This window comes from Mytilus trossulus, chromosome 14, assembly GCF_036588685.1.
Source record: "Mytilus trossulus isolate FHL-02 chromosome 14, PNRI_Mtr1.1.1.hap1, whole genome shotgun sequence".
NCBI lineage: Eukaryota > Metazoa > Mollusca > Bivalvia > Mytilida > Mytilidae > Mytilus > Mytilus trossulus.
In genome coordinates, this window is record NC_086386.1 from 77,811,066 (window position 1) to 77,834,981 (window position 23,916).

Consider the following 23,916-nt stretch of genomic DNA (forward strand, 5'->3'; position numbering starts at 1 on the left):
TTGGTGTCTCATGTCATACGTCAGAGATAAAATTCAGTACATTACCGAAAAGACAGTAACTGACAAAAACGGGCGATATTTACTAAACTCTTCAATAAGGAGGTATATAATTGTTAATAGACAGACGAAGTTCAGACAAGTTAGGAGACAGAGACATATTATATGAAAGATACAAGTTAATACAGGTAATTAACACTTACCCCAAACCTACACAAAAGAGATGATAATAATACACCTTACATTTGATATTCATAACAGAAAACACAAACCGTTATGTAGTTCAAATTAAATTTAGATCTATCATCTGAGACTACACTCTACAGTACTAGTTTACACTACAAACTTTGCTTTTGTTTGAAGTTCTTTAAAATCCTCAAATTGAGAAATGTTGTTTGATTTGCAGAGTCCTTTCTGAAAATGTGCATTCAGTGTAATTGTTTTGTTATTCTCTTGCAATAAAGAATAATGGATACTTATATAACTTTTTTAGCTCACCTGGCATAGCCATGTGAGCCTATGCCATCACTTGGCGTTCATCGTCGTCCGTTGTCTGTCGTCGTCCGTTGTCTGTTGTCGTCGTCGTCATCGTTGTCTGTCGTCGTAAACTATTTCAAGAATCTTCTCCTCTGAAACTACTAGGCCAAATACTTCCAAACTTTAACTGAATGTTCCTTAGGGTATCTAGTTTTTTATCTACTCACATCTATTCAAAATATTTTCAACTTTAAAAAAATATATTGACTATATTCGATATTACAAAAAAAAACACAGACAAGTGTTATAGAAGCCTCTGATGTTAATACCTGGAAAAAAATACAATCACAACCATTTTCGTATCAACTTAAAATATTTCATCTTTCTGGTACTCCAAATATATTCACACTTACCTGTTGTCATCCATCATTGATACTTTTTACAAATTCGATTTATACTAATTAAAAGTCTCTATAGTTTATTCCTTATAATTTATTATGGGGCCTGATCGAGTTTGAACGGATCGACCTGGGCCGGATTGACTTGGGGCTGAATGGGTTTGGGGCCAGAACAACTGAATACCACTACAATAACATATATACAACGAAGAAGTGACAGTGGATAATTATGGGAAAATTATATAAAAATAAAAGAGAGGCATATAAATCATTACAGAAATCAAGTACCTTTTAATAATGAGTTTGTCACCAACTAACATTCATTAAAACAAGTTATATGATGAAGAAGGTAATATGTTGTTCAATGGACTTTTTTTTTAATGAGGTTATCTCTCACGTTGTTAGTTATAGGATGAACATTTTAAAAGGAAGTGTAGTTCATCTCCAATGTCTCCACTGTTGCAGCAAAGACATACTCGACTCTGCTTTGGTATTTTTAGACATCACCCTCTTTCAATTAATAAAGTATGAGCACTATATATTAAACCTTAATTTACATAATGTTGATCTATCACATTTGGATTTACATTGATCAACATACAAGGGTCTTTTATTTGGTTTATATAGTATATTAAAAAAGCATAATTTTTTATTTTGATTGATGTCAGCTAGTCTCTTGCTCCTGGAAGGCTATATCATTGATTCTCTCAATTATATGCTAAGGACTTCATAGCTCAAAACAATTATACATTTGGTATTGACATGATTTTTTAAGATTTTTTTTATTCAGTTTTACAAGCTCCTATTGCAATATTCTCTCAGAAAATACTTTTAACATAAAACCTCATGTATTAACATATATATATTTGTACTAACCCATTGTATGGCAGATAAAATAAAGAGTTGCTTTGGTTTCTATATTGACAATTATCATGATTATCAATGATTGATTTTTAAAATTGTCTGATTATCTCTTAAATGTGTTTAAACATTGCCCAATTCTTGTTTCATATAGATTAATAATAATATGGAATGTCAAACAACAACAATGTCTGTAAAATGAAAATGATTTCTTACAAAAATATAAAATAAAATAAAAAGTTGTATCTGTGTGCCGGGCCTTGATAACTTTCACAAGTTTAGGGAAACCAACATCCATTTTTTTTATTATGGCTCAACTATACAGGTAGGATTGCTAATGAGATTTTGCATATTTGGGGTGCACAATATGTAGATGTGCTTATTACATTTTTGTCAAATTTTAAGTTTCTTCTTATTAAAAATCTTAAATCTTATAAATCATAAATTTTGTGAAACTTATTTTGTGGTAGAATTACAATGGAAATTTACATACACATGTATGATACAGTCTATTCCTAAATGACGCATAATTTGTAAAATTTGCTTGTAAACAAAATTTTGGTGCAAAAAAATGGATTTATTATCTGTCGGGCATCTTTTTAAAATGAAACCAAAGTAAGCAAATTGAAGATTCTTGGTTTTTGAAATAAATTGTTAGCTAACTATTCTTTTCCCATCTTTTATACTGACTACCTAACTATAGCAAGCTGTGCCTTTAAAAATCCTGTGCTAGTACAACAATATTTAAGATTTTAAAATAAATGTACAACTCTTATATACGTTATTATGTTGGCTCTTATTGATTAGGTGTAATGAATGACAATACAGCCTGGGTTCCAAGATGCCTCCAAAATCCTGAGGTAGATGACCAGAAGAAATGGATGAAAGGATGGGTTGAGAGTGAGGAAGACCTCCAGACAGTACTAGAGGCTCATAGAAGAGCATCTCTAAGTACCTTTGTGACATGGTAATATTGAATAAAATAAAGTATATTAGTATAGAGAAAAAAATTAAACCCAAAAGACAATTATTGCAAACGAATTAAAGAGTATGAAACAGTTCAGGGACAACAATGGGCCTAATCAATGCAGCAACAAATTCCTCCACCAAAACAATCATGTATACTAGCTAAGTTCAGCAGACTGGAACCCACATTAAACACCAAAACTACAAATGAACCAAAATTTTGAAAAAAAAATCTAACAAGAGGATCCTGTCAGATCTCAACTCTCACCTTATACCCTAGATTATGTTGAATGAAAAAACAAACATTCAGCAAATTTAACCATTTAAGGTATTAACAAAAGCTTTGAGTCAAATGTTCAAAAGGTAAGAAATAGTAAAAGCAGGCCAAATTTCAGCGAAGGATTATACTAAATCTTTACCAATTCTTTTGACCTATAATTAAGATTCTTTATATTCTGTAGACTCTGACACTGACCAATATTTCAATTGCAGATTGTCCAAAATAGAAAAAGTTTTATTTATGAATGCATATATAGCCTTTCAATACCATACTTTCTTTAGTTCATATAAGCTAGTTTCAACAGCAGTTTTCTTGCATATTATTACCTCCTTACTTTTATATTGAAAGGATTTCTACATACAATATGTGCATTTTATCATTGTATACTAGGTCAGATGACTCAAAGAAAAAGAAAAAAACAGAGAGAAGGATTCTATGGAAATATGGAGATGTCGACATACATAAAGGCAGTATGCCATTCTCTGTAAAAAGAAGTATAATATATACCTGCCAATATAGTAAGCCAAGAAGAAAAAGTAGCAATGAAAACATGGCCTATTTTATGCTCACTTGGCCTTAAAGGCCAGGTGAGATTTTCTCATCACTTGGTGTCCGACATGGCTGTCAGTTATCGTCGTTGTACATTATTTTTAACTTTAACAAATATCTTCTACCCTGAAACCACTTATACAAATTTAACCAAATTTGGCCAGAGTCATCATTATGCTATTTAGTAATAAAAATGTGTCTGATGACCCCATCTGCCAACAACCATGGCTGACATGGATGAAGATAAAACATAGGGGTATAATCCATTGTGTGGCTCATATCTCTGAAACTAAAGATAAAGTATAACCATCCTGTCTGGAGAAGACAGTTATTTTGTAGTGCATTTCTTTAAGAAAATAAATTCAAATTAAAAAAAATGCACCTACTCTTTCTCAGATTTTTAAAGCGTAGTGTACTACAAGTGGGACAAATAATATCAAAACTATAGAAGCTTCTACTTGCTCTAACTCAAAATATTGACAACTTTGTGATAAGGGGGTCAAAAATTTAGTTTGTCAGCTTCAGACGTACTAAAACTGGACCTTTTTTAAACTGGACCAAATCACTAATTTACATAAAGATTCGGTGCCCAATTTTTTTTTAAATGTAATTTCACCCCCCTACTTAGTATTTCATGCATTACATATTTTGAAATTAATTGGGAAAGTGTATTAAAAAAAAATTGCAAGTAATACACTGTAACACTAAGGACACCAAAGGAGGATAACTGTGTCCTTGTATCTCCTACTTGCATTTTTTCATGCATCAATTGTAAACAAAAATATAAGGTGAGCGAAACAGGCTGAGCTTGCAGCCTCTAGTTTATATGGTATGAAAAGAAAACAATAAACTGATTTATATTGCAACTAGTCCAGTTTATTTCCTAAATATAGTAACATAGCTTTATTTTGTATAATTTCAATTTCATGTGGAACACTTTCTCAACAATCGGGTGTCCATTCAGGGATGGAAATAAGTTGCACTTTTGTGTTACAATTTGAAAAGCTATCAGTGTATTAGTTAAGTTGCAGTATAAAAACAAAATAAGGTCAATGTCATAAAAGTATAAACTTATTTGTATTTAGTGCAAAAATGTTGAAGGGCTTTTTAGAATGTTGCTCTTCACCATTTTCTCAGCCTCATACAAAAAAGTTTATATTTTTCTGTCATTGTCCTTATATTGTATATTTATTTGAATATTGAATGGTTATCTTAATCAATATAATACTACAGCATTAAAAAAAAATAATTGATTGAATAGTAGAGTGGAGGGGAGGACACTTTTTTCAATATTTTTGCTGTCTGTGCGTATTTATTGTTGCTTTCCATTCTATTTTCACATCAACTATTACTGTATGATAAAAATCAGTTATTTATCATATCAATAAGTTTTTGCTATTTACAAATTAATAGTTCTTACAAGGATTTGTATAGTAAGAAGGTCTTACTATAAAAATCCTTGGTTCTTATTATTAAAAAAGAAATGTCTGAATTCTTGTATTTATGTGTTTACTCAAGTTTAAATAAACAGGCAATCTATAAAAATTTTAAATATTGTTTATGGTTAATTATCTAAGATTTAAAATGGACGCATTCATGCTAAAAAAAGAAAGAAAAAAGATGATTAAATTAAAAGAGAAAAGGCCATGATTTTGCCTTTCATAAACTGATTACTAGGTTATGTGATCTTTTATAAATTAAAGTGGTTTCTTGATAAACATATTATTTGAACATTTTCTTTACTGTTCATTTCTTTTACAGGTTTTTCAATAAGTTATTCTGTTGCTTAAAAGACTTTGTGTGTTTTAGAATGAAGAGAATGATCACCAGTACATTAAAAAAAAAGATTCCTGATACAAACAACCAAAAAGGTTGGTTGTGAGGCTAAACTTGTAGTAAGATATATTACCAGGTGAGTAAATTGTATGTTTTTTTTTATATTTGTCAGATATCATGTGACAGTACAGCTAATTAAATGTCAGATTTCTAGGATAACAGAATAAAAACCAGAAACCAAATACCTGTGCTTTGATAAAGCAATAAATATAAAACTAATACCATGCAGCAATAACACTATCAATTGATTTAATTCCTACCTGAACATTGGACAAGCACCCAAGCATGTCACAGAGTCAAACATATTTGTGAATACTCAAACTTCCATCAGAGTGTTGCATAAGGTACAACTCCATGATTTCAGATTCCTGGCTTTGAAGGCATAAAACTTTGCTCAGTGCTCAGAGCACAAAAATCATGCTTGAAACATGAAATCCAGCAATTTGATTGGTTGATTTTCGAGTCTTGAGTACAAAAATCATGCTCGAAAGTTTTATGACCGTGAGGCCTGGACTTATCACAGGATGTATAGATTAGTTTTAAGAGCGGCATTATATTTTGGTATCATGTGTGTAATATCTCCAAATGATATTGCTAAACCAGCAGCTTAGATATATGATACGGTTCTGGTGTCAATTTTGCAAATATTGCGATCCGATGGATACATCTGTTGTAGGGTTGTCACTGACTCAGACGTACTTATGAATATAATTATTTTCTGTGACTGTATCTTACATTAATTTGTAGGATCCTTTACTATAGATAATTTAGCTGATCTGTAACAATAACATCTTCATGCCTTATATATCATGTACTGTAGTACGCCGCTAGATTAAAACTGACGTGGAAAGGTAACATATGGCCACCGAAAGCTCTTTTATTTGAGAGCCCAGGTGGTCGTGTGGTCTAGCGGGACGGCTGCAGTGCAGGCGATTTGGTGTCACGATATCACAGTAGCATGGGTTCGAATCCCGGTGAGGGAAGAACCAAAAATTTGCGAAAGCAAATTTACAGATCTAACATTGTTGGGTTGATGTTTAGACGAGTTGTATATATATATATATATATACAACTCGTCTAAAAATCAACCCAACAATGATAGATCTGTGAATTTGCTTTCGCAAATTTTTTGTTCTTCCCTCGCCAGGATTCTATATATACAAAAATATTGATAACAGATTCTGTGACATATACTAGGAATCTGGTGTCTGCATGTTATGTAAGTATGGCTGTCTACAACACAGTGACATCAGATTCCTTGACATATTACAGGAATCTGGTGTCAGTTGGCTATATATGGCTGTCTACAACACAGTGACATTATATTCCTTGACATATTACAGGAATCTGGTGTCAGCTGTGTATATATGGCTGTCTATAACACAGTGACATTATATTCCTGGAAATATTACAGGAATCTGGTGTCAGTTGTCTATGTATTGCTGTTTATAACACAGTGACATCAGATTCCTGGACATATTACAGTAATCTGGTGTTAGTTATGTATGTATGGCTGTCTATGTCACAGTGAGATATGATTCCTTGAAATATTACAGGAATCTGATGTCAGCTGTCTATATATGGCTGTTTATAACACAGTTCCATCAGAATCCTGGCGAGGGAAGAACAAAAAATTTGCGAAAGCAAATTTACAGATCTAACATTGTTGGGTTGATGTTTAGACGAGTTGTATATATATATATATATATACAACTCGTCTAAAAATCAACCCAACAATGATAGATCTGTGAATTTGCTTTCGCAAATTTTTTGTTCTTCCCTCGCCAGGATTCTATATATACAAAAATATTGATAACAGATTCTGTGACATATACTAGGAATCTGGTGTCTGCATGTTATGTAAGTATGGCTGTCTACAACACAGTGACATCAGATTCCTTGACATATTACAGGAATCTGGTGTCAGTTGGCTATATATGGCTGTCTACAACACAGTGACATTATATTCCTTGACATATTACAGGAATCTGGTGTCAGCTGTGTATATATGGCTGTCTATAACACAGTGACATTATATTCCTGGAAATATTACAGGAATCTGGTGTCAGTTGTCTATGTATTGCTGTTTATAACACAGTGACATCAGATTCCTGGACATATTACAGTAATCTGGTGTTAGTTATGTATGTATGGCTGTCTATGTCACAGTGAGATATGATTCCTTGAAATATTACAGGAATCTGATGTCAGCTGTCTATATATGGCTGTTTATAACACAGTTCCATCAGATTCCTGGACATATAACAGGAATCTGATGTCAGTTGGCTATATATGGCTGTCTCTAACACAGTTACATCATATTCTTGGAAGTATTACAGGAATCTGGTGTCAGTTGTCTATGTATTGCTGTTTATAACACAGTGACATCAGATTCCTGGACATATTACAGGAATCTGGTGTTAGTTATGTATGTATGGCTGTCTATGTCAGAGTGACATCAGATTCCTTGACATATAACAGGAAGCTGGTGTCAGTTGACAGTTGGCTTTATATGGCTGTCTCTAACACAGTTACATCATATTCTTGGAAATATTACAGGAATCTGATGTCAGCTGTCTATGTATTGCTGTTTATAACACAGTGACATCAGATTCCTGTACATATTACAGGAATCTGGTGTTAGTTATGTATGTATGGCTGTCTATGTCAGAGTGACATCAGATTCCTTGACATATAACAGGAAGCTGGTGTCAGTTGTCTATATATTGCTGTTTATAACACAGTGACATCAGATTCTTGTAAATATTACAGGAATCTGATGTCAGCTGTCTATATATTGATGTTTATAACACAGTGACATCAGATTCTTTTAAATATTACAGGAATCTGGTGTCAGTTGTCTATATATGGCTGTTTATAACACAGTGACATCAGATTCTTGTAAATATTACAGGAATCTGATGTCAGCTGTCTATATATTGCTGTCTATAACATAATGACATCAAATAGCTTGAAATTTACAGGAATCTGGTGTCAGTTGTCTATATATTCCTGTTTATAACACAGTGACATCAGATTCTTTTAAATATTACAGGAATCTGATGTCAGCTGTCTATATATTGCTGTCTATAACATAATGACATTAAATAGCTTGAAATTTACAGGAATCTGGTGTCAGTTGTCTATATATTCCTGTTTATAACACAGTGACATCATATTCTTTTAAATATTACAGGAATCTGATGTCAGCTGTCTATATATTGCTGTCTATAACATAATGACATTAAATAGCTTGAAATTTACAGGAATCTGGTGTCAGTTGTCTATATATTCCTGTTTATAACACAGTGACATCAGATTCTTTTAAATATTACAGGAATCTGATGTCAGCTGTCTATATATTGCTGTCTATAACACAGTGACATCAGATTCTTTAAATATTACAGGAATCTGGTGTCAGCTGTATATATATGGCTGTTTATAACACAGTGACATCAGATTCCTTGAAATATTGCAGGAATCTGGTGTCTGTAATGTATGTATGTATGGCTGTTTAAATCACAGTGACATCAGATTCCTTGACATATTACAGGAATCAGGTGTCAGCTGTCTATATATGGCTGTCTCTAACACAGTTACATCAGATTCTTGTAAATATTACAAGAATCTGGTGTCTGTTGTCTATATATTGCTATTTATGTTACAGTGACATCCGATTCCTTGAAATATCACAAATCATTTCATGCCCAAAGGAACCTTTATTAGTTTATAACACCATTGCAATATTTCTTTCTGTAGACCTACAAACAGATGTGATATGTGTGCTCCAGTTTGCAGTTAAGAAATCCTTCGTCTTAGAAAAAGTTAAAGGTATGGATATTTTTTTATTTTTTAATTCCTGCTGAATAGTTAATTTCATTCAAAGAATACATAAGGTAATTACAATATGTTGTTGGTGATCATTACAAACTGGGCTAACTAAGGTAACCAAACCAGTTTCATTGTTTTGATTTTTACATATGTAAAATCATGAAACTTATGTTCTTTGGTCTAGGAGCATCATAATCCCAAACGATGAAAAAAAAACTGACAGCATTTTAATAAGAAAATGTTATGTTTCAAGCCAACAAACTTTTAGATTAATACAACCTTAAATTCAGGAGATGAATAGTGTTCTGTACCCGGATGAGGTAGTGAAAAACCTACAGCTGAAATTGACTTATTTAAAAATTTAACTGTCATATTTTTTCTTTGCACAAGAGTTATTTTTCAGAAAAATATTCCGTCAATTTAGGTTCATAAAATATATCGATCATTCAATTGGTATAAGTCAACAGTAGTCACATACTATACATGATACACAATAATGCATATGATGGACAAGCGGAAGACTTCAAGACTTTTGAATTCACAAAAAATCTAACATGAATCTCTCTCAGTCATAATGCAAAGTTTGAGAAGTCGCTATGGTATACTAAATATTTGTACTGCACTACTAATTATATAATTGAGATTGTAAATATCAGTTACATAATATTATTACTTTTGTTAGAATTTCTGTTTTCAATTGACGACCTACACTATCAGTCTCTGCTGACCGAAGCACAGAGGTCAGAACAGTGTCAATCTGCAGATATGACTGAAAGAATTGGTGCAGCTGTATTACGTGATGTTTGTGCACATGAAGAAGAAACTGAAGCATTGTTAATTTCATTGAAAGCCATAGCCCCAAGTAACCAACTAGAAACTGTGCAATACAGACTTGTCTATATGATTTTGGAGAACTTGGGTTTGTGTATGATGCATCATCATTTTTTTTTACATCTATAAGCAGATTTTTTTGTTGGTAATACAATATCATACATTCACTTGCATATTTCAAACTTAAACAATCAGTTAAAATAGTTAACCTTCTGAATGATTAAAATTAGTGTTTCTCAAACTGCTATGTACATATATATATATTCCAATAAAATCATTTGAGTAAATTGTGGCATGGTAAGAGTATAAGAAAAAAATTAATATATTTTATTAACAAGTCAAAGAAAATATTCTGTCTAAATGTTATGGAAATAAAATAAGCCAAATCATTTTGTTCCCAGTGTTGGATTAAGCATGCACCCTGCCTTTTTAATGAACATGTACAAATAAAAATTATATTGATATGATCTCTCTGGCACCTGAAACTGTAATTGATTGTAATTTAAATTTCAGCTGTCCAGGAGGTGATTGGAATTACACCAGCAAAAGATCCAAGATTAAAACAGGCCAAAATTGACAAATGTATACAGGAACATCTCAACGGTAATAATATTTACATCAGTAAAAAAATATTCAATTTCTTTTTTCTTAAATTATGCAATAAAATTGAAAATGTAAATGGGGAATATTTCAAAGAGACAACAACCCAACCATACATCATATGTATATATGTAGACGTATATAACTGTATAACATCAGATTCAAAGCTTATATACAGGAATCTAATATCATTTGTATATATGTAGATGAATATAACTGTATAACATCAGATCCCATGCTTATATACAGTAATCTGATGTCATATGTATATATGTAGGTGTATATAACTCTATGACATGAGATTCCTTGCTTATAATACAGGAATCTGATGTCAAATGTGAATATTAAGATGTATATAACTCTATGACATGAGATTCCATGCTTATGTACAGGAATCTGATGTCATATGTATATATGTAGGTGTATATAACTCTATGACATCAGATCCCTTGCTTATATACAGGGATCTGATGTCATATGTATATATGTAGGTGTATATAACTGTATGACATCAGATCCCTTGCTTATATACAGGGATCTGATGTCATATGTAGATATGAAGGTGTATATAACTCTATGACATGAGATTCCATGCTTATGTACAGGAATCTGATGACATATGTATATATGTAGGTGTATATAACTCTATGACATCAGATCCCTTGCTTATATACAGAGATCTGATGTCATATGTATAGATGTAGGTGTATATAACTCTATGACATCAGATTCCATGCTTATATACAGGAATCTGATGTTGTATGTATATATCTAAATGAATATAACTGTATAACATCAGATCCCTTTAGTTGCTTATATACAGGACTCTGGTGTCATATGTATATATGTAGATGAATATAACTCTATAACATCAGATTCCATGCTTATGTACAGGAATCTGATGTCATATGTATATATGTAGGTGTATACAACTGTATAACATCAGATCCCTGTCTTATATTCAGGAATCTGATATCATATGTATATATGTAGATGTATATAACTCTATGACATCAGATCCCTTTCTTATATACAGGACTCTGATGTTGTATGTTTATATGTAGGTGTATACAACTGTATAACATCAGATGCCTGTCTTATATACAGGAATCTGATGTCATATGTATATATGTAGATGTATATAACTCTATGACTCTATGACATCAGATTCCATGCTTATGTACAGGAATCTGATGTCATATGTATATATAGTAGTAGCTGTATAAAACTCTATAACATCAGATCCCTGTCTTATATACAGGAATCTGATGTCATATGTATATATATGTAGATGTATATAACTGTATAACATCAGATCCCGGTCTTATATACAGGAATCTGATGTCATATGTATATATATGTAGATGTATATAACTGTATAACATCAGATCCCTGTCTTATATACAGGAATCTGATGTCATATATGTATATGTAGATGTATTTAACTGTATAACATCAGATCCCTGTCTTATATACAGGAATCTGATGTCATATGTATATATGTAGGTGTATATAACTCTATGACATGGGATTCCTTGCTTATGTACAGGAATCTGATGTCATATGTATATATGTAGATGTATATAACTGTATAACATCAGATCCCTGTCTTATATACAGGAATCTGATGTCATATGTATATATGTAGATGTATATAACTGTATAACATCAGATCCCTTGCTTATATACAGGAATCTGATGTCATATGTATATATGTAGGTGTATATAACTCTATGGCATGGGATTCCTTGCTTATAATACAGGAATCTGATGTCAAATGTGAATATTAAGATGTATATAACTCTATGACATGAGATTCCATGCTTATGTACAGGAATCTGATGTCATATGTATATTTGTAGGTGTATATAACTCTATGACATCAGATCCCTTGCTTATATACAGGGATCTGATGTCATATGTATATATGTAGGTGTATATAACTGTTTAACATCAGATCCCTTGCTTATATACAGGAATCTGATGTCATATGTATATAGGTAGATGAATATAACTGTATAACATGAGATCCCTGTCTTATATACAGGAATCTGATGTCATATGTATAAATATAATTTTATATGACTCTATGACATGAGTTTCCTTGCTTATGTACTGGAATCTGATGTCATATGTATATTTGTAGGTGTATATAACTCTATGACATCAGATCCCTTGCTTATATACAGGGATCTGATGTCATATGTATATATATAGGTGTATATAACTGTTTAACACCAGATCCCTTGGTTATATACAGGAATCTGATGTCATATGTATATAGGTAGATGAATATAACTGTATAACATGAGATCCCTGTCTTATATACAGGAATCTGATGTCTTATGTATAAATATAATTTTATATGACTCTATGACATGAGTTTCCTTGCTTATGTACTGGAATCTGATGTCATATGTATATTTGTAGGTGTATATAACTCTATGACATCAGATCCCTTGCTTATATACAGGGATCTGATGTCATATGTATATATATAGGTGTATATAACTGTTTAACATCAGATCCCTTGGTTATATACAGGAATCTGATGTCATATGTATATTTGTAGGTGTATATAACTCTATGACATCAGATCCCTTGCTTATATACAGGGATCTGATGTCATATGTATATATGTATGTGTATATAACTGTTTAATATCAGATCCCTTGCTTATATACAGGAATCTGATGTCATATATGTATATGTAGATGTATATAACTGTATAACATCAGATCCCTGTCTTATATACAGGAATCTGATGTCATATATGTATATGTAGATGTATATAACTGTATAACATCAGATCCCTAGTTGCTTATATACAGGAATCTGATGTCATATGTATATATTAAGATGTATATAACTGTATAACATCAGATCCCTTGCTTATATTCAGGAATCTGATGTCATATGTATATTCATACCAAAAAACTAACAACCTTATTTATTAATTTTTGTTTTAGATATATTGAATATAAGCCTTGATAATATACAGGAATCTGGTGTCATTTGTATATATTTATCAAAAGTACCAGGATTATGATTTAGTAGGTCAGATGCGCTTTTCGTCTGCATAAGACTCATCAGTGACACTCATATCATAAAAGTTATGAAGCTAAACAAGTTCAAGAGCATTGAGGATCTAAAATTCTAAAAAGTTCTGCCACAGTTGTGTATATTTGTTATAGCATATAACTTCATGATATCAGATTCCTTGATAATACACACATGTATATATATGTAAAGTGTTTTGAAATGATGTGATCAGATGTATAACACATAACTTAATTTATTCATTACATGTCTTCATTTTGTCTTTCATTGGATGGACTTTATTTCCTCTCTGTATAATGCAGAAGAAATGAAAATACTTATTTATTGTAGGTTCAAAATCCACAGTCAGCTTCACCAAAGAAGCGATAGAATTAAAGAAAAAGGCACAGCTTAATGCAGACTGTTCAGGTATTTGATGAAAAATCCATACACACTGGATAACTTCACAAGAATCTCAATTAATTTTGGCTATTCAATGCACATATGAAGTTTGTATGACATGAAGATGTTATGGTATAAAGATGCAATTTGAGGTTAATTTTGATTTTTAAATTGATCATTTTAAACAATTATTCCGTGGTTTAAATTTATGTTTCTTCATTTTTAGAGCATTGGTGATAAGTTATGTTATATTTATTACCTTAATATATAAAAAATGTAAGCTCCAGTACTCAATTGAGTTTAGTGATAACTATATTGGAGTTTAGAGTACCTAACATTGCTTCTCACCATGACTCTTAGATACAAGGAACATAAAGAAATGAAGAGAAATAATATATACTAAGATATTGTAATTTCTTAATTTACTGTAATGCTGCTTCGTAAATTGTTTTTTTGAAAAGCCATGTTATAAATTATGTTCATCATGCTTGTATGACCTTTATGTGAGGGATCTCAGGTAAAAAGCATAAGCATTTTTTATGTTAAGTTCTGAAGAACCGTATATTTAGTTCTTGCATCTAAACAAGAAATTGTGGAAGTGATTGTTATTCTTCTTATACTGCACTTGAAAAAGGAGAATTAATAATATCTGACATAATAATTTATTGACATCAGCTTTAATTTCCACAGCTTGAAAGTTTTACATGAATAGTTATAGTATTTTAGCAGATACAGGATACAGGTATGAATAATCTGTCTAGCTAGGATCTAAAACAGAAATAATTCTGATTGTATTATTCATATCATTTGCACCTATATATCTGTTCTTTTAATTTTTGTACAGAATGCTATCCTGGAGGAGGTTTGATAAATCCTAAGGGAAAAAACTTGTGTTTTGCAAATGCACTTCTGCAGTGCATGAGAATTGCTGATCTTCATAGAATTCTTCAGTATCACACAGCTTTTACAGGTATTTGTCTTATCTCCTATACATTTCTAGAAACATGATTCATGGTTTAAAGCGTCCGTGTGGTGACTGTGTATATTTCATATTAGGTAAGTAGGGTCATTGAGGGCATCATCTAAATGGTTAACTAGATCATCACATATAGACAAAAATGTAATGAAATGTTGTTACATATTATTGAGTGTATGTCTTAATAATTGTATATTTTATAGCTTTTTTGTAATTTGGGTATTCCTTTTTAGTATGTTATATATATATATAACTTAAATAATATGTCTCAAATGGTGAAAATGAGCATGAAGTGGTAATGCCCCTTGTATGAGCAATGATAAGGTGGTCTCCTTTATAGCCTCCAAGTTGTCAATTTCCAATGTGAAAAACAATTAAAAATTCCCATTACTTGTAACTGAGCCGCATATTGTAAAGATCAATTATGAAGTTCAACATTTCCTCATCTCAGATTTCTTAAGGTTCTTGCAAGGACATAAATGGATTCAGTTTTATGGGATTTTATTTTATCCATATTTTTAACTATGAAACCAGAAGAAATTCCTTTTAATAGTTGTAAGATGTGGTATGATGTCTTAAGGTTTTTTTAAAATTTTGTTTCTACTTTTTTGTAGATGAAGACAGCTGTTTCACATGCAGCTTAAAAAAAATCATGACAGAAGGTTCCATAACTGCAGAGCCTGTATGCAGGAAATGACAAGTATGTGATAAGAATACCCTTAACTGCATAAAATAGGAATATTTATAAAATATTTCACAAAAAATGGGCATTGACATTTTTAAATTTTGCTGAATTGGGTAAAAAATCAGGCGCTAAAAGGGGTTCTACTTTGGCGCCAAATGTCCTATATTTTCCTCTGCCGTCTCTGGGACAGTCTTGTCAAATGAAAAAGGCGACATTTAAGTTTACCCACCAATAAACAATTTTGCAATGTTATTATCTATGTAAATTGGGTGAGGAAGAAGATGATCATCACTTTGTACTTAATGTAGTGTGAAAAGTATTCTTACTACAGAATAAGCTTTAAACTTTTATTTCTAAAAATACAACGTATAGCAAGATTGAAGCATGTTGTATTTTCAGCAATATTATAAATGTTTAGATTACAGAAATTTCTATCCAGTACCTCTAGCCAAAGCAGAATAAACAAACACACAGCAAATTACACACAGTAACACTCAGCTTACATAAAAAATCAGAATTCAGATGAAATATATTATTTCATTATTCTTTATACATTGCAAAAAAGTACTGACATATGGGCTTTATCTATTATTGTAGTTGTGTTCATGCTAATAAAAGATTTGTATTTGTATATCTTATAATGAACCTTTTCATTAGGTATGCAATGAATTTTACAAATTTTGAAACAGGCATTTGAAGTTCTTATATAGAAAGGTCAGCAACAAGATTCACACGAGTTGCTGCATATAATGATGCAAGAGATTAAGGAGAAATGCTTTGGGTAAACTTAGATATTTATTACCTTATTGTTGTTACATATTTCTCACAGAAAGCGATATCTCTCTTTTCACCATCTAAAGAGTGGGATTTATAAATGTGATATGAAACATTAGCTGATAAGATTAGTAAGTTCCATGAATAGTGACAATATATAAATGTGACAAGTTAAACAAAAATATACTGAAAACAGAAGTGTGTGAACCAATAAGGAGTAGAAATGAAAAAATGCTGTTCTTCTGAAACTGCAGTTCAGAAAGGAGACTACAGAATATCTTCTAGGAGAGTTCAAATTAAAGAGAATTTTAATGATGATATGTACAAATAGAATAAAAGAACATTTTTTACAAATATTTCTTATCTCTTCATCAACAGGACTGCTGGTTAAACAATTATGGCTGATTTGAGCAGAAATATTTAAATTTCTAATAAATAAACAATGATTTATTCTTTACAGGTCAGACAATACTTTATATAGTGAAGAAAAAAGATTGTTTTATGGGCAGGAGAAGAGCTTGTGTAAGACATTAATTATTGACATTGCTTTTGATTGCACAAAAATTTCATGAAAAAAACTTTAATTGATATACCAGTTTCTTATTTCAATTTCATGCTTAAGTCAATGCATATCCAGATAGGGCTGTGATCAAATTGAATGTGTAATAATGCATTTTTCTAAAAAATGAAATCAGGATGTGTTCTTAGGACCATTTTAGGCCCGGAGAAGATGAGTATTTTAAAATACGAATCATGTCAATTTATTATAACAGTAATTGGTGGGTTTGTGAAAAGTTTATATTGAATTATTTCATTGAAATACTGGTATATTCATTATTTTTTGAGGATTAAAATTTACAGTGAAAGGAGGTCAGAGTTTAAATGTTTCCTGGAACAAAATGACACAATTTGCATATTAATTTTCACACACAAATTGTTACATGTGGGTCTCATTGGGGTCTAAGCGTGACGCAGGATTGCCGATTTTTTGTAAGCATGACACGTGAAAGTCAAATTATTGTGTCGTGAAAAAGGGAAATGAGGATTGCTTACGTACATAGTGTAAGGGGGATACGGGAATCTGACTAAACAGTAAGTGGGATCCAGGATCAGAACCCCTCAATGAGACCCCCTCACACGCCAGATAGAATAAAACACTTTCAATAACTACCACACTAACTTTTTTTAAGTAAGGAATTTGTTTTCCTCTCTTTTAAAATATAGGGTTCTGAATAGGTTTGTAAAGCATCAATCACAAAGTATTCAAGCTGTATGATAATTGACAAAATACACAATGAAATACTTATCTATGTTAAGGATTATGTACCCTTGTGTTGATTCAATGCTTAACATATTGAAATTTTATAGGAAATCCACAGCCTTTCCCCTTGTACTCTCATATTTGGCATTTCAATGCTTGGTAGATAGAGGATTATTGCATGCAGTGCTAGCAATGATGTCCTTAGAACAAAAAATCAAAAAAAAATCTCTGTTTTTTAAAAGTCTGTGGATTTTCTAAAAAAATCTTTGTTTTTTTCCACCAAATTCCCTTTTTCTAATAAATGCAATTAAACTATAAATAATAATGCTTTGCACAAAGTTTACTCATGATATATGTACAAAATGGTCCATCTCTGTTATTCATTGTATTTGCTGTTTTAAAACTATTGCAGTTAGACATTTTTATTAACCTCAAAACAGTGAAACAAATTTTTACAATATTGCTTGAACAAAATAAATTGTTAATAATATTTGCTTCATTCCAGTGAATTGTAACAGTTGTCAAGCTGCATCCTCAACAAAAGCTGCATTTTCCTCATTTAGCTTGCCAATTGAAAAGGTAAGATAATAGAAACAAAGCAAACAATAGATCAGTGAATTTTATGCACAACTATATATTTAATGCCAATAATAATCATTTTTGCTATTCATCATTATAAATGAACTGATTTATGTTTAATGTCTTGAATAGAAATATCCAATTTATGTTGCGTATTGTAAAGTACTGTAACAAAAATCTTCTTTTTCAATAGCTTTAAATAAATTGAAGATCCTAAGACTTATAACATAATTTTTTTCAGTTTTTGTGTTGTCTTGACTGTAATTGTTGCTGACTCTTTCATGCTTTCAGATTATTCAAACATTCGGACCATATTCAAACTTGATTTATGAAACCAAGCTGTTCACCTGGTTATATAAACTCCATTAGAAAACCACAGCCGAGTTGATAACATAAAGCAGATTTATAATCAATTGATACTTTAATAATCCCATCTTCTTTGATATTACTAAAATATATTTAAGAATTTCTTATAAGTATATATATACTTTATTTTATCACCTTTCACTTTCAATTTAACTATTAAGACTTGGCTGTAGTTTTCCTAAAGCAGTTTGTTAAAATTTCATACAAAAATAAAATTGCAATTGGTCAGAACTTTAAATAAAATGCAACAGGTGGGGAGCATTACTGACTGTCAAATCACAGTACTTTTTACAAACCTTTAAAGCAAGTTGTGTCTGACAGTTAAACCCAATTTACTAATACAGTGAGAAAGAAGTAACAATGTTTATGAAACAAAAATTATATAAATGTATTTAGGAGTGTTTTTTTTATTTAAATGTAGCATCAGAATATTGCTGAAGCCATTGGAGGCTATTTTAAAAGTGAACAAGTTGAAAGGAAATGTGATTTGTAAGTAAAATGTTACCAAATAACATCAAAATAATATTGAAGGAACTTATAGATATAGGAAGATGTGGTGTGAGTGCCAATTATGTTTGGCAAATAGACTCAAATTGAAAGTGTGCAAGTCTTTTACTGCAAACCAAATGAATGGTTTCCAAAGAGTTATATCCTCTTGGACTGTGGGTCTTTATCATTTAATAATTGATGAAAGTACATGTATTTTCTCACACAACTGTATGTGATGTTATATTTATTAAATGTCAATAACATAATTATCAATCTCCACAATGCAAACATTTAAAAGTTCATTTCTGACAATTTCTAACTGAAGATCATATTGAATTCTATTCTTTTTTATATATTATATTTAGGCCTTCTTTATAAACCACAAAAAATAAAAGAAAAAGTTAGTGAACTGTATGGCGTAATCGTACACAAAGGAAATACTCTGTCTAATGGCCATTACTATGCCTTTATATTATTTGGTACACAGTGGTATCTTGTGGATGACATGCAGGTTACTTTAATGAAGAAATGTATACCAGATGAATAGAAAAAAGAGATTTGATTTGTCCTGTTATCATAATGATCTTGTCATAAATTTTGAATATTAGTGATGTGTTTCTGAGAACAATAAGATATATTAAACATCCTTTGTATGAATAATACTCAGTGATAGAAAATTCTGCCAATGTAGAGATTTCTTGATGACGTTTAAGAATATACAATCACTAGGTTAATGGACAGAAAGTCAGAGGACAAAAATTCAAAGGACATAAAGTAATGAATTTGATAGGACAAAATGTCACATGTATTTTTTTGAGAATCGTTTAAATGTATCTTGAAATATTCCATTTTATAACATATACATGTATTCATTTTTTTAAGTAAAGGATTTGCTCATGATAATACACCTTGATAAATGTAAATATATTAAATTTTAATCATGAAAGGATATTTTTAAAAATTGGCAAAATTAACCCATTTAAATTTTAGTACCAAGCCCTTTTGATATTTTGTTTTCCTAACAATTATTTGATCATTTTCATATTTATTAGAAATTTGTATAATCAAAATTGATTCACATATAAAACTTCAAGAAAAATGAAAAAAAACTAAATTCTAAATAAGTTTTATTGGTTCAAAGAAAGATAATCTCAAAACTGAGACTCTTTGTCCTATGACTACCTGTCTGTGACTTTTTCAGTGACTTCTTGTCCAGTGACTTTCTGTCCTATATTCAATCACAATCCTGAACTTATTATGACAACTCATGTGTGGGATTATTGATAAGATTTGTTAATATGAAATATAACATCTATAGAATCCCAAATGAAGATTTGTAAGGAGGATAATAATTATTATTACTGTTACTTTGTTTATAATTTAAAACTGCTTTGTTTTTTTTGATGGGGTCACATTGATTTGAATATGCTGCTGAATTTTAGACACAACTGCTATATTCATTTTGAAAGTATATATAAATATTCAAACAAATATAATTGTAAGAAAATATGAGGGGTGGTATCAAATTCAATGAAAAAAAACCAGTCCATCAGAGACCACATGACATTGAGGTTAAATTTCACATTTGCATTTTTATTTTCTTTTGTAATAAAATTATAATGTTTTTTTTTTAGGTAAAACAAGTTACTATTCAAAGTCTGCAGAACATAGACGGACAGCCATATTTACTTTTCTACAGAACAATGCCAAGGCCATATTTAGGATTTGATTAGAAGGGTACTTACTTTTTTTTTACAGAAGATGTTTATATATCCCTTATTTTTTGTAACCAAACAAGTTTGCTGTGATATTAATAATACAAAACGGATTGATGTTCAAAATATTAAATTTTTACTTTGCATTTATAGTTTTCAAATTCCAATAGGGAACCTACTTTATATAACATTGTATCAATAAACCAATTTTTCAAAACTTTTTGGCCATTGGCCTTCTTCAGTTCTTTATTTCTCCTCACAACTACATGACTGACATTACATTTTCCAACTTTGCTGTTTAAAAAATCGGGTCTTAGTGAGTTATTTTTTTTAATTATTTTTTTAGATTTCAAGATAAAGATCATATTCATATTTTTTATTTATTGTAAGAAGCTTTGACTTGCATTTGAAATTGATTTATTTTCTATTAAAAGTATTAGAGAGTACTTGTATTACATGTATATCATATTTTGCATTATACTCATGTTGAAATACTTTTTTGTTATCAAATCATGTTTTTAATGATGTCATCTTCAAACTGAAGTGTTTCAACTGTATTTAAATTATATGATCATTTTCAAAATGTTTACAAAATTTTGAATTTTTTAAATACTTAGGCTTTTCTACCTCAGACATAGATTGCCATAGCTGTAGTTGGCAAAACTTTTAGGAATTTTGGTCCTCAATGCTCTTCAACTTCGTACTTTATTTGGCAATTTTACCTTTTTTGGATTCGAGCGTCACTGATGAGTCTTTTTAGACCAAACGTGCGTCTGGCGTATATAATAAATTTAGTCCTGGTATCTATGATGAGTTTATTTCATAACACCATGAACAAGACTATTTCTTGGCACCCTCAGTTTTCCAATTGACTGGATTAGGTGAAGTTCATTAAAGTTACATAGTGCTCACTTGTCATATTGTACCTGTTACAGACAATTAAACTGAAGAGTCGCCAATCAATACATTTTACAAATGTACGAAAAAATTATCTGTATATGTTAGATAAAGTTATTTCAAGCAATGCATCTAAAAAATGATATAATAAGTGTAAATAATCCAGTAATTGATTTGAATTCTGAAATAGGGAAGATGCACAATGTAATTTTGAATATCATCTTCAATGTTCAAACCTTATTATTAACTATAAATCATTTTAAGAACATGTTATGATATGATGCATAAACGAGGTAAAGAAATTCGCAAGGAGAAAGTGAATACAATGTGGTTCTTTAGCATAGATTGTAATTTGTTACCAAAGCTGGACATTCAATATGTAAATTAAAACCAGTAATTTTACTCTGTACCTAAATTTATCAAAGATAAGTTATAACAAAACTGATGTAATTTGCGGGAGGGATATATAAATAAGTTATTACAATTAGACTAAGTAAACTTAATACTTATTATTTTTCCTTTGAAACTCTACCTTGTTTTCACACAAAATTTTTGGATCCAATTGATTATATCAAGATTTAGTTTTGGTCTTGTGGCTTTCTGTCAGTTTACCCCTTAAATAAAGATGAGATATACTTTATAACTGAAAGCCCTCTAAAAATTGAAAAAGTAAGACGAGGACAGAATATGTTAACATCTGGATAGCATAACATCATAAAAGTTAATTTGTGTTTTTTTACTTTTTCATGTTGCTAAATGAATAAACTTGCATCAATTATAATAATTCATTCATTCAGAAACAAAGCTTGTAGAAAAGCAGGTTTCTACCTAAGTTAACTAAGCTTATGGAAGTTAATTTCATATAACATGTTATTTAGGTACATATGTGATCTATATATCTGATGATCCAAGTGTAAATGTATCTAACACTTATTATATAATGTATAAGTCAATAAGAAAGTATATGTATTGTTATATATACATTATAAGTTTCAAACCTCTATTACTGGTAATATCCATATGATGTATTATCTTTTATATGTGTTACATGTGAAGACTGAGTATGCTGGTGATTATAGTTGTAAGGATGACTGTTCAGCTGTGTTTAAGTTATATGTTATGTTAAAACTGGTTGCCATAATCTATGTGACTGGTCAGAATATATCCTGGTTTGATATTTTAAGTGCCTATTGTTTAAAAAAGAGGAATACTTGGGATAACTCATTGCAAATTTCAGGTATTTTGATAATTTGAAAGATGTCTTTAAGAAATTACTATGTCATTAGATATTTTTTTTTTGTCGTTATGTTGTCAGATAGATGTCATTTATTGCCAAGTTAAAACTTTTATACAACACTTCATGTAATGTCTGAGTAAAATGATGATTTATATATTATAAAAATGATATCATAGTGTCCAATTGTATTGATCCATTATACATCATGTGGTATCTTATTGAATGGTTGTTCATAGTTAGACAGATGCTGTTTTTAACCAGGGACGTATATAGATAACTTCTTAACAATCCTTGTCCCGATAAAAAATATGTAGAGAATCATTGGAGAAACCACACTGTACACCTTAAAACTTTAAAAGTTGTTGATGGATTTTAATGAAATAAAGATTTTCTTAAACTTAAATGATTCCTACATTGATAGAGTTAATTTGGTTAATAATGTTCATGTCTTTCATGTAATTTGAATTATTTAAGAAAGGAGGGTAATTATTTTTGGGGCATTATTCTACATTTTGTGAAAAAAACCACAATAAAACGTAGTTCAACTGTTCAGCTAAAAACTTAAAAAGTTCTTGATTGATTTTGATGAAAATTGTTTTGTCTGAAGTCTTAATGTTTTTTACATGTACAGAAGAATTTCCATGGTTATCAATAAGGTATAAGATTAAATATAAGCAATTTAAAAATGTATAGAAGATATGTTCAAATCCAACGATTCTCTACATATTTTCCAAAAATTATGAGATTCGAATCCTTCTAATATAAGTCCTTGATTTAACAGATAGAAAGTTTCAAGAAATATTATAAATATGCATAATACATTGTAAAACAATTATTATCGATAAGTGTAAAATATTAATGAAGCATACA

At 30.4% G+C, this 23,916-nt stretch overlaps 1 protein-coding gene across 5 annotated transcripts; it reads left to right on the forward strand.

Moving 5' to 3' along the window:
• On the forward strand, positions 1-23,916 carry LOC134696461 (uncharacterized). 5 transcript variants are annotated; one of them, XM_063558281.1, is made up of 15 exons: positions 1-185; positions 2,541-2,700; positions 3,370-3,497; positions 5,338-5,399; positions 9,124-9,195; positions 9,878-10,114; positions 10,540-10,629; positions 14,017-14,094; positions 14,912-15,037; positions 15,658-15,743; positions 16,963-17,024; positions 18,269-18,342; positions 19,130-19,197; positions 19,563-19,708; positions 20,832-23,916. In XM_063558281.1, the coding sequence occupies exons 4-10, from the start codon at positions 5,339-5,341 to the stop codon at positions 15,738-15,740; spliced, it is 747 nt and encodes a 248-aa protein (XP_063414351.1). In that variant the 5' UTR covers positions 1-185; positions 2,541-2,700; positions 3,370-3,497; position 5,338; the 3' UTR covers positions 15,741-15,743; positions 16,963-17,024; positions 18,269-18,342; positions 19,130-19,197; positions 19,563-19,708; positions 20,832-23,916. The 5 variants fall into 5 exon arrangements, with proteins under 5 accessions (XP_063414351.1, XP_063414352.1, XP_063414353.1 ...); XM_063558282.1 differs by lacking the exon at positions 19,563-19,708; XM_063558283.1 differs by lacking the exon at positions 3,370-3,497.

Coding starts and splice junctions, on each gene's coding strand:
- LOC134696461 (XM_063558281.1), top strand. CDS start 5,339: ATGAAGAGAATGATCACCAGTACATTAAAAAAAAAGATTCCTGATACA. Junction 5,400..9,123: donor TGATACAAACAACCAAAAAG/GTTGGTTGTGAG, acceptor TTCTTTCTGTAG/ACCTACAAACAGATGTGATA. Junction 10,115..10,539: donor TATGATTTTGGAGAACTTGG/GTTTGTGTATGA, acceptor TTTAAATTTCAG/CTGTCCAGGAGGTGATTGGA.